At 40.1% G+C, this 12,075-nt stretch overlaps 1 protein-coding gene across 2 annotated transcripts in view; it reads right to left on the reverse strand.

The window, feature by feature from the left end:
- Nucleotides 1-2,926: 2,926 nt before the first annotated feature.
- Nucleotides 2,927-12,075, reverse strand: part of frmd6 (FERM domain containing 6) — a 76,274-nt gene continuing 67,125 nt past the window's right edge. Inside the window, exons 10-14 of one of the 2 annotated variants that reach the window (XM_020916950.2) lie at nt 9,127-9,301; nt 7,300-7,605; nt 5,942-6,073; nt 5,769-5,860; nt 2,927-4,119 (exon numbers count right to left, since the gene is read on the reverse strand). In XM_020916950.2, the coding sequence (XP_020772609.1) occupies nt 3,832-4,119; nt 5,769-5,860; nt 5,942-6,073; nt 7,300-7,605; nt 9,127-9,301 (993 nt within the window). In that variant the 3' untranslated portion in view covers nt 2,927-3,831. Of the gene's footprint in view, nt 4,123-5,768; nt 5,861-5,941; nt 6,074-7,299; nt 7,606-9,126; nt 9,302-12,075 lie in introns of both variants that reach the window. The other variant, XM_020916949.2, reaches the window with a different exon arrangement.

Consider the following 12,075-nt stretch of genomic DNA (forward strand, 5'->3'; position numbering starts at 1 on the left):
TGCCTGGTTACTAACACAGTGTAAGACAAAAAGTCCACAAGTTGGGTAAAAATATGATTGGAAACCACTGATATAGTTAAAATGACTTGAATTCAAAATATTACTCTTAATTAAAGTTGTTTTGACTACTTAATATTTATTTGACCCAAATGACTTACTGTAAAACAATCTAGTTTACCGTAAATTCCGGACTATAGAGCACACCTGAATATAAGCCGCAAGTGTCCACGTCTTCAAAAATGTTTTCAAGTTCGGGCCGTCTACTTTTATCGTCTCTGAAAGCTTTTGTCGTCTTTTTGCATTGAGTCAGTTCATCACGCTGCCGTCGCCAACGTCTCACCAACGACTCACTGATGCCGAGATTTCCTTCTTGCACAGACTCATCAATCGTCGTTAATTTAAAAGCTGCATCATCAGTATTTCTTTGTGTGTTTTCCACAAGGAGGGTGTTTGTATGAAGAGCAAAATAACTGTTCAAATAACAATCAAACGAGCATTTTCCTCGGCGCATCACCCCTGTCTCTCCCCGTGCTCTACTGCGCATGTCTCCTGCAGAAAGAGCCTCTGTCCTGTCTGTATCATGTCAATGTCTCATAGGATTTCTCTCGGGGGCTAGGCTAGTTCTCTCAATCAGGTATGAGTGGATGTCCGGCTGCTGAAGTTTGAGACGATTCTTCTCGTCATTTACGCATACAGGTAAGACGTATCCCCCTCACTAATGTTCATTTAACATCATAACTTATTTTATCACACAGCAATAAACTATTTGAGTGTGCTGACAATATCACTAGCTAATGTAGCAACTTCATGTTAACCCTAGATCTATGTCACTGCACAGACAGAGGCGCTTTCTGCACTCAGGCTGCGAGTATCCACTGTGTTCCCAAACCATAGTGCAGGCATGTCCAAACTATGGCCCGTGGGCCAAATGCGGCCCTCAGACAATTTTCTTGGCCCTCAGGCTTCAAGGTGAATTGGCCCAAGTTACCATTCATCAATTAAAATTTAAACTTTTTAATGCAAGTTTTTTGAAAATCTACCTTGATAAAGCGAATATTTGATGTTTAGTGTGTGGTTTTAAGGATCTTAGCATGAATAAAGATGATGGCTCATTCTAACATGTTAAACCTGCACATATTTTAATTATTCACTGTATTGAGCACCAGTCTGCGGTCCTTGATCAGCCCTCTGCTTCATCTGTGTTTAGATATGTGGCCCTTGATGAAAAACGTTTGGACACCCCTGCCATAGACCGTATATATGAATGGACAATATGCCAAACAAAGAATCCATCCATATATTCGCCGCATCATTTTATTAGCAGCAGGGTTCAAAGTATGAGTGAAAAGTAGCGACTTCTAGTCCGGAATTTACGGTAAATGCATGTATTTTGCTTCTTGCTGCTTTAATAATACAAAAAAAAAAAAAAAAAGAAAAGAAAGAGGTCTAGTTAAGATTATTATTATAAATTTAAGTCCTTTTAACTACTTTTTAGGGTGTTTTCACACCGACAGTATTTGGTGCGCACCAAACGGTCCATTCGAACCAAAAGTGGTTAGTTCGGTTCGTTTGCGTTGGTGTGAAAGCGTCAATCGGACTCGGACCCGAACCAAATCAAGCGGTGGTCTCGGTTCGCTTGAATCCGCACCAAATGACCAACTTTGGTGCGGTTCCTCTGGTGTGAACGCGAACCCGGGTCCAAACCATAGACAGTATGGACAAACGGACTATTCGAAATGCATCATGGGAGGGACACGCGTCTCCTCTGCCTGAAATGACGCACTGTACGACTCCAGCGCAGTAACAGACTGTTGTCCAGACGCAGACGCGATTCATTTTCAAATTATTTTACCAACAATGGCCAATACAGAGAATGTAACACACGAATGGCTCCAGAGTGAAAAAAAAGTCAAAATTGGGGGTGCGTACCCCTGTTCGGGACCTACACGCACAGAGAAGTCCGGTGTTCCCCCGTGATCACACAGCAACCAACATTTGTTATTTTAGGCTCTAATTAACCAAATAATTTCATGGCAATAGGCAATCGCCCATTCAATTGATACAACTTAAAAAAGTCCCTGTTTTTAGCCTAGTGTGAGAAATACAGTCGGACTAGATCCAAACCAGAGTCCTGAACCAGCGGGGGCAGCTCCGGTTCAGGCCGGGCTCAGAGGAGCTGGAGCGGGGAGCCTCGACCTGAGGAAGCACTTTCCCCGGGAAGAACCAAATGCGCGGAGGACGGACGCTCAGAACAACATATAACAAACCAAACTGGACTCACGCTTCTGTCCGGATGCTGCACCAACTCGGAACCAGCCGCGGTTCTTGAGCGCGGAGGACAGGAGCAGGGCGCCCGGACCTGTAGTCCACAGCGCATTCTTGCTTTTCCCGCACGGAAACAGCGCGCAGACGACGGAACGTACCTGCTCGGACTCAGTCATTGCGCACTGGTCTTGCTCGCCACCGTTTGGAACCAGCACATGGAGGACAGAGCCTCTGACCAACGAGCTTGTAACAGAAGACCAAGGACCAGACCCCAGCCCCGTCCTGAGGAGCTGCGCGCTACTTTGAGCACTGTTGGCTGCTGCTGTTACCTGAACTCTGGGCTGATGCGGTGAGTTTGTACAAAGTTCTACATGTTGCTGTTTTATGAGTCATGGTGATAATTTGAGATGAGGACGGCCCGTGGTATTAACAGAACATCGGTGTTGATAACTGGAGTATCGCTGTTTACCGGGGAAACAGAGACACGTGAATCGAACCAGTTTCGTTTGTCGGTGTGAACGCGGACCACACTGGAGTGTATTTGCTACATAATAACAATTTTATTGCCTGGTGCGGACCAAATAATCGAACTAGCGGTGTGAAAACGACCTTAGATACACATTTTTTGCAGCTAAGTTTGAAATCTGCATAGAGAGAGAGAGAGAGAGAGAGAGAGAGCTACAGAAAGGCACATAGATATTTGTGGTCACGTGACTTGGATGAGAGATGGCTTCACTGGCTTTTGCTCAATGCATTGTGGGTAATCTCAAGGTCCATTTTCCCAAAAGCTTCAGTCATGTTGAAACTGTCTTTGGTTTGTAGCTCATAATTTCTCTTCAAATCCGAGTTTGTTTGATAATATATAAAATTCTTAAAGCGAAAGAATAAACGTAAATATTTAAAATCTTTTACAAATTGTTCCCTTTAGTCTCCTTTCGCAGCTCGGGTTAGACAAAACACAGGTTAAATTAGTGTTTACTGTTCGAAATCCACCCAAAATTCTGTCAAAGTATAGTGGCCAAAACGCATTCAATTCCTCTTATTGAAACTGACAACTTTTTCGACCAATCAAATCCAGTTATCCACAGAAAGGGCGGGCTTTATGCAATCCATTCACGAAGAGTCCAGCCAACTCGAGCCTTTTTTGCACCAGTCCCACACTTGGATAAACGTCGATAGGGGTGTCATCAGGGAGGGCATCTGGTTTAAAACACATGCCGATTCATTGTACAAACTTGAGAGACAAATGATATGATGTGATGATTTTAGAAAGGGTATTTTAAAAAGGTCTGGCTTTCTCTGGTTAGATCCCTGAATTTTTCCATTTCACTAATTTCTTTTTGAATCTTGAATTGTCTAAAAAGCAAATCACAATCTTTGCACTGATGAGAAAAATTACAAAACGTGGTTGGCTTTATATTCGACATCATCAGGAGCTTAAACTTAGGCAGCTTACTGTAATTTTGGGATTTTCTAGTCACCAAACTCTTGTATAGTTTCCTGAGAGTTCAAATTCCTCTTGGGTTAAGTTACTTTGAATTCATTTTCAAATCAGATTTCTGATTTTCACACCACAAACTCAGGGACCTCTTCGCTGGTCAGATCTAGAGAAAAGTACTTGTTTGTCCTCTTGATTGCGAAGGATTGTGGGTCGTTTCGGACGCTCGCAGATGGATCTCCCAGGCCCTGGTAGGTGCACCCGTCACTGAGCTCCTGGGCACAGCCGAAGGTGTAGCTGTGGGCGGTGTCCTGGCATAGCTCCGCCCACTGAGCGCAGTCCTTCTGATACAGGCGGATGTCGTCCAGGGACTGACTGTGGCGGTCTGTGGAGGACTGGGGCTTTTTGCTCACAGACTGCTGCAAAGACAAGGAATACAAGCAGATCATCTTAAATTTGTTTTCTACTGGTAAAGGAACTGTACATAGCCTGTGCTCTTATTGTTAAAAAAAACAAAACACAACTGCAAATGGAAATAGAAAGTTAAACCATTAGGGATGTAACAATAACCGAAATATCATAATATTGTATCGTCAAAGTTCTCACAATAATATTGTGGACCATCACAATATATCAAAATACAAGTCTTTTTACTTAAATGAAGAGTTATGTTGCAGCAATAGCTAAAGAAAGACAGAGGGAACTACATAGACCATGATCCTTTGCTCCATTTCAGTGCAGACTACAAGAAGAAATAACAGTTCTAAGCACTTTTAAGTCTTAGTTCTTTGGATTAAGTCTTGTCAAGGCATTTTAAGAGGAAAAAGTAGCATATTAACAGTTTTAGCTGTTTAGCCTCCATAAAATATCACAATAAATATCGCACTATGAGATGTATATCGTGAAAATATTGTACCGAGAGATTTGGATATTGTTACATTCCTAATTGTGAGTAGAGGTCTGCGCGGGATAGAATTTTCAGTCCCACTCTCGCCCGCACCCGCACTATGTAGTCCCGCTCCCGCCTGCTCCCGCCTGCTCCCACAAAGAATTTTCAGTCCTGCTCCTGCCTGCATCTGCGATATTTTGTCCCGCAAGATGGTGACGTTCACTTTCTTAAGCTCTATCAAACACGGAGAAGTGGAAAAGAACTGTCTAAAACCGTGGTCCCCAACCTTTTTTGCGCCAGGCATGGTTAAGTCCTGGCTACACCTTAGTTTGCAGGATTACATTTTATCATCCCACCTGCCCGCTCCCGAGTTGTGTATAGTCCTGCTCCTGCCCGCCGCCGTAATGAGTTTTCAAAATGTAAAATGCTTCCTGCTGCGCACTGCTTTCTGTCGGGTGCAGGGCTCTAATTATGAGCCACCCCACCATATCAGCGCCTTCCCACGATACCGCAATAAATATCGTACAGTGAGGTTCATACTGTGACGATATTGTATTGTGAGACTTGAATATCGTTGCACCCCTATAAACAATACTGTGGAACATTCCCCACGCAGACAAAGATGCTTTTTTCTGTTATCAAGCTAAAAAGTTACAAACTGTGGATTTAGACATAAGATGGGAAACCACTGTATATCAAGTTAAAATGACTTGAATTCAAAATATTACTTTTCATTAAAGTTGTAAGGAACTGCACAATTGAACTTGGGTTGCCACATTTTCAGTATATGGAAAGGCTTCATGTGAAAACTCTTCGACGACTTTCCTCACTGAGCTGATTCATGATTGGCTGGAGGTGCTGGGGTTTAGGCAGTGACCATTCAGATCAGAGAGAGACATTTTCGGTTTAAACTAACTCATTCTACTTTCTGATTGGATAACCATCTTGAGAATCAACACACCAAATCATAATATCGCTTAAATAAATGGTTCATCATGTCCAATATTTTTGTAAGAATAAATCAGCATAAGAATTGTTATCAGTAAAAGTTATATTTGATTTGAACATGTTTACTTTGTATCTGGGGACACAGATCAGGTTTATGAAATTTGAAATCATAATGTTACAGTTCCTTTAAAGAGGCCGTACCTGATTTTGTATATTTGTGAGCTGTACCTGTGGCAGTGACTCGATGCTCTGTCCTCTCATCTTCACCACAGTCTCTGAGGAGCTGGATGTGGACGAGCTGATGTCTTTCACTATAAGACCTGAAAAAGGAGAACAACATGTAGATTTAGATTCATGTACCAAATAATCTTTGACACTAGAGCAGCTGTAGAATTCCTGACCTGAGTATCCGTTGGTGTGGTCTGGGGACATCGTGAGCATGTCTTCTGTGATGTGAATACACAGGTCCTGGTCCAACACCATCTCATGCAGCTCCTCGTAGTCTTTAGGGTCGTCCACCAGCATCTCGATCTCTGCAACGTTACAAATGACAATATTTAACTATTTGAAACTAAAGGTTAAAAGCACTTTACCAAATTCTTATTGTATTTTTCGGACTATAATGTGTAACGGATTATAAGGCGCAATATCAGGAATGTTGTATTCTCTCGTCTATTTTCATACATAAGGTGCACCGGATTACAAGGCGCATGAAGTGAAACAAATGGACGACACTTGAGACTGATCCTTAGCCCAGGCATCCATTGGCAGATCATGTCGTAACTCACCTGGCGTTGCCTCCATGTTTTGGTGAATGTGTATTATGAATGTGAACGTGTTTTGTTTGTTTTTTATTTCCAATGAGGAGGACTCAAATATACATTGAGTAATAATGTGTTTAATGCAGTTTTGCACACCTTTGTTTAATTTTAACAGAAATTAAACTTAAAACCACATGGCTCATTTGCATAAACTATAAACGCTGAAAAAACAGTTGGCTCCTTGTGAGCTGATGTGGTGAGCTTCTGTTGGACTACAGGGCATGACTCAGACGAATATGTGTGCTCTCCGTGAGGCTCCTGACTACAGCAGCCGAAATGCTCCATCAAGTGGTGTGGCTTTGTAGTTTACCAAAGTCATACTAAAACATTTTAACAGATATTTGAGCGCCGTGTACCACATAAAATCAGTTTCGAGGTCAGTAATCACAACCAGAATTAAAACAGAAGGCGCACTGGATTATAAGGCGCACTATTGATTTTTGGGAAATTAAAGGATTTTAAGTGCATCTTATAGTCTGAACAATACTGTACTTTAAAATATTAAAAGCAGAACAAAATCCAAAATTTGTAAACACTAAAATGTGCATTGTAATTCTGCCCGGTGTTGAATGAATAGGCATGTTTCACATCTTTCAAAAGAGGATTATGTGTCTTTCTGCCAACAGCAACTAGCATGCTAACAGTGCACTATTGTTACTTTCTGATTTGTGACAGATAAATAGCTATATACCACTTATCTACCATCTACAAAGTTTATAATTAGATGAAGATTACAGGCTCTTTAAATCCATTTTGTACTTTTGAGTTTTTCAGACAATCTTAAAACTTTTTGGTGGTGTTTGCTAATGTGTGCATTGTGTCACCATGGTAACAGCTGAACATTCCGCCACAGAAACACATTTAGAACACCCCCAGCGCAATGTCACCGCAAAGTATCCATAATGACACAGTATATTTAGGTTATCCCCTCTTCTTACCATCGTCCTCCAGCGCCCTGTCCTTTCCGCTGCTCTCGATGCCTGAGGTGTGGGAGCTTCCGTGGGACGTGGTGGAGGAGCTGGTCCTTTGGGGTCTGTGTGGTCCGTGTCCTGGAGCCCTGAAGCTGTCCGCCTCGATGCCGGACGTGTGGGAGCTGCCGTGGGAGGTGGTGGAGTGTCTGGAGAGGCGTTTGGAGTGGGACATGCTGCCCGCACTGCTCCCACTGGCTCTGGAGCGCTTGTCCAGGTGATCCATGTCCAGCTCCAACGCGTCACTGATGTACGATTCTCTGTACTGCTTCTTCTCTGCAAATATAAAAGGGGAAATGTTCAAATAAAAGGTTGAAAAATAGGGTTGTCTTCATGTGACATAACAACATTGTAGAATAAAAGTGAGCTGGAGAGCAGGTCAGAATTCTCTTTAACTGTCTGATTGCAGGTTTGTGTTTTTGTGCATATCTCTGTAATTACTGGGTCTATCCACATGAAACAAAAACTCGCACAAAGTTCAACGTCTTCTCTGTCAGTATAAATACAAAAGGGGAATTATACAGCTTCAGCTTAGAGTAGCTTTAGAAAGTGGTGCCATTATTCAAACTCCAAGACGTGATTGTTGTCAGTTAAAAGGACTTCAAGCCACAAGATTAATATGGTAAAAATTATATAAGTTTGTGGTGCCAGTTCATAACAAATGCTGTTAAAGGTCAACATCTGTGGATCATATTTTTTTGTTTTGTTTTTACAGTTATTGCAAGTACAATTACAACATTTTAAATCAATATTCAGTTCACAGTGCACATTTAACACTCGTCCAGGAACATTAACATTTGAGAAAAAACTGAAATATGAACTGCTAAACTTATACAAGAATCCCATGCATTTCAGAACATATTTTATGATGAGGTGTTCCACAAGGGTCAGTGGTTGGACCACTCCTTTTTTCACTGTACCATTTCCCCTTTGGGTTTATTTTCAAAAAAATAACACATGTCTTTGAATCTTTATGCTGATGACGGTCAAGTTGATATGTTCCTGGGAAATCCTTCATCATAATCCTGTTGTTGGGAAGTAAAAGCAAAACAGTGAAACAACATGAGCTTGTTTGTGGTGGAGAGACTGAAGTTTATCTTTGCTGCTGGTCTAAGAGGAGTGAGTTTACGTCCAAACACAGGTCTAATATTTGCCTGGCTGTTTCTTAATCCGTGGAGTAAACTCCTCTCCAAAGCGGCGCCTAATATAATTGGACTAAGCTGTTACATGAAGTTTGAGATTTGAACTACAACACCTCAATCAAACTGCACTATTTTCTGATCTATTAAAATGTTTCCTCATCAAAAACATACCTGGAGTTCTTCTCTCAAACAGAAAACACTTTGTTCCACCTTGTGATGTCATGTAGTAATACAGGAAGTACTCCAGTGTGTTTTAAACTCCATACGCCTTCACTAGAATCATTTGGATCATTTCAGTCCTGGAATCTCTACTGAACAAAAGGTAAAACGTGAAAACTTGAAAACTACTGCTTCATGACATCACAAGGTGGACTAGGGCGTTTTGAGCTTTGGAGATGTAGACAGACTAATAATAAAGGATTACTCAAACATTTGTGAATGAAACAAAACTTGAGGTATGTTTCTGATGAGGTAACAACATTCTAACATGAGCTCATAAGAGTCAGCTTTGCGTAACACAGGATCTTTACATTGGATTAAGTCAGTTATACATTTTTCTTGATGTGTATGTAAATGTAGAATGACGAAAAAAATGAAGTTGCCCTATTTCGTCAAATTAAATAACTGGAAATAAAGATCTTGGTCCTGTGATTACCTTCGTTCTCCTCCAGTCTCCGGACCTGCTTTAGCACCGGCTGCAGGTTCATGTAGAGTCTGTGGCTGTTACTGAGCAGCTGTAGTAAGTGTCTGGATCTGGCAGGGCATCCGGTGTAATAGATGAGCTTACGCGCCGAGGGCAAACCATCAGGGAGGATCTCAAACTTCTTACCCTGAGAGAAGAAAAACATCAGACCAAATTTAATCTCAAAATGATTTATGGATGTTAATTAGACAGAATCAAGAGGCAGGAATGTGAGGCCGTGACTGAAAAAGACCCAAAGGCAAAAAGAAAGGAGCAGTCAGGACACGAGCGGAGTTACTTTTGCATTCCAAGAGACAATTTATTATTTTTTTTATTTAAGTCCATTCTATTTTAGTTTAAAGATGCCCCATGTAACTTTTCACCTGCTTAATTACATGAATATTACTGATGATGCCAAATGAATTACGAGAGGAGTAACATTTGGATTCCAAGAGACAAGATTTCATTTGAGTCCATTTTATATTAGTTTAAAGATGCACCATGTAACTTTTTCGGTTGGAGGTCGACACCTGGTTGTCTGCTTGAATATTACTGATTTGCCTGCAATATTACACAGTATGGCATTAACCATCTCCATGGATACAAACAGATAACAGATAACAGCATCAGGCTAAATTATGAGCAAAGTTATATTGCCATTCCAAGAGACAAGATTTCATTTTATTTCATTTGAGTCCATTCTATTTTAGTTTAAAGATGCACCATGTAACTTTTCACCTGCTTTTCTGCATGAATATTACTGATTTGCCTGCAATGCTTAACTATCTCCATGGAGACGAGCAGGTAACAGCAACAGGCCAAATTACAAGAGGAGTTTGGAATTCTAAGAGATCAGATTTAATTTGATTTAATTTGAGTCCATTCTATTTTAGGTAGGAAGGTATTAAAATGGCGTATTGTCAAAAAATACACACTTTGGCAGTATTTACTTACTCAGTACTTTCATACTGATCTTTATTTCAAAACAATTTAACCAGAAAGAGCTGGTTTAGTTGAAACTACAACTGGTGATCTGTTTTGTGTCTTTAAAACAAGTCTCTCACACATAAAATAAGTCACAGGCCAGCACACGTTAGCCAATAGTTTTTTCTGTAGTAGAGCTAGTAGTCAAAGCATTTGCAGTACTTGTATTCATAGTAGTAGTCCATCTATAAACACTGTGTGCACAGTTATTAGGCAAGTGGGTATTTTGACCTTATCTTGATTTTTAAACATATTCACCAACACTAAGCTGTTTAAACTTGAATTCTGATTGGATTTAAGAATATCTGGTGCTGTGTATTTGCCAAACGAGGAAGGGTGTGGCCTAAAGAGATTAACACCCTGTATCAAGGTGTGCAGAATTATTCAGCTTCTTTTCCTTAGGCAAAATGGTTCAAAAAAGAGATTTAAATGACAGATTTTTTATTATTATTATTTTTTTTTTTTTTGAAAGGTCAGTAGTATTTATTTGTAAATTTGAGTTGTTTACAGATGAAAATAAACAAGTGAGAATGGAAAATGTACATTTTTCATTTAGTTATGCAATAATTCTGCACATTTATAGTTGCCCAATAATTATGCACACATAGATTTTCTCCTAAGAAAGCCAAAACATCACTTTTACTTTCTTAAATATTCAGGTTTGAGGTTTATTAACATTTTGGATTGACTCAGAGCACTGTAACTGTAGTTATTCAATTATAAAATTAATGCTTATACATAAAACTTTCCCAATAATTGTGCACACAGTGTATTTACATTTCACTTTGTGATGAAAATGTATATTGTGGAAACATTTTCCTCAATCTGTCTGTGTAAATGAATGTGATTTCTACCTGAGAACCAGTTCAGTCATTAACACGTGGAAAGGCTCAACAGACACACGTTTCTCCACCTTCAAGAAGCCCTTTGTGGTCTTAACTGTCCTCAAATGTCACTCTGCTTTTATATGTATGTAACTTGTATTTCTCTATGTAATTCAGAGCACAGATGCTCTGGGGAGATGGAGGAGATGCTCTGGAGGAGATGCTCTGGAGGAGAGGCTGTGGGTCTGTGGTCAGGGTGGCCTAGGCCCTGTCCATATCTGCTGTAACAATGATAAATCTTTGTCTGAATTCTAAAAACTCATTGGGCTTCGCAAATGGATTAATTACTTATCATTAAGAGACACATAATTTTTTCCACAACAAATTCTAGTCTAGTACATGTTATAAAAATGGCACATTGTTTAGTTTGCAATAACCAATCAGTAGCTTAAGGAGTAATTCAACAAATAATTATGTTATAATCTTATAATAATAATAGGTTGTTACTTTTACAAAAATGACTTTGAGCCATTTTAGTTCAACAAATAGACCTATCTCAAAGGTAGAAACAAAAGAAGACAAAAGTAGTCCATCTACAGACATTTACATTCTCTATTACAAGTTTTGCTCAGGTCTGGGCCAGTCTAACCTCTCTCCTCTTGTGTTATTGTAGCCGTGTTACATAAGATGTAATAAATTATGTCCTTTAGCTCCAAAGCCACAGCAGCAGACGGAGTGAGGGTCAGGCTTTTTCAAACAACTTCAAAAAACCACTTAGTCCAGGATCCGATTTCACTCAGAACATGTGGCAGCTCTTCTGTCTCTCTCTTTCTGACAACTTTGGAAAAACTTTGTGGAAAAAAAGTCCTTAAAATGGCCACACACATAGAAAGTAGGGCTTAACTATTTGGGGAAAAAAATCACTTGCAATTTATGCTTTAATACATGGAAATTCTGTTTTAAAGGTCCTATATTATGCAAAATGGACTCTTGTGAGCTTTAAAACATGTTCGAATGTCATTACCTCCTCAAAAACAGACCTGGAGTTGTGTTCTGTTTCATTCACACATGTTTGAGTAACTTTATTATTAGGGCCTGTTTAACCGAGAACACT

The sequence above is a fragment of the Boleophthalmus pectinirostris genome, unplaced genomic scaffold (assembly GCF_026225935.1).
Source record: "Boleophthalmus pectinirostris isolate CB_2022bp ecotype Guang Dong unplaced genomic scaffold, ASM2622593v1 HiC_scaffold_10, whole genome shotgun sequence".
Lineage (NCBI taxonomy): Eukaryota > Metazoa > Chordata > Actinopteri > Gobiiformes > Gobiidae > Boleophthalmus > Boleophthalmus pectinirostris.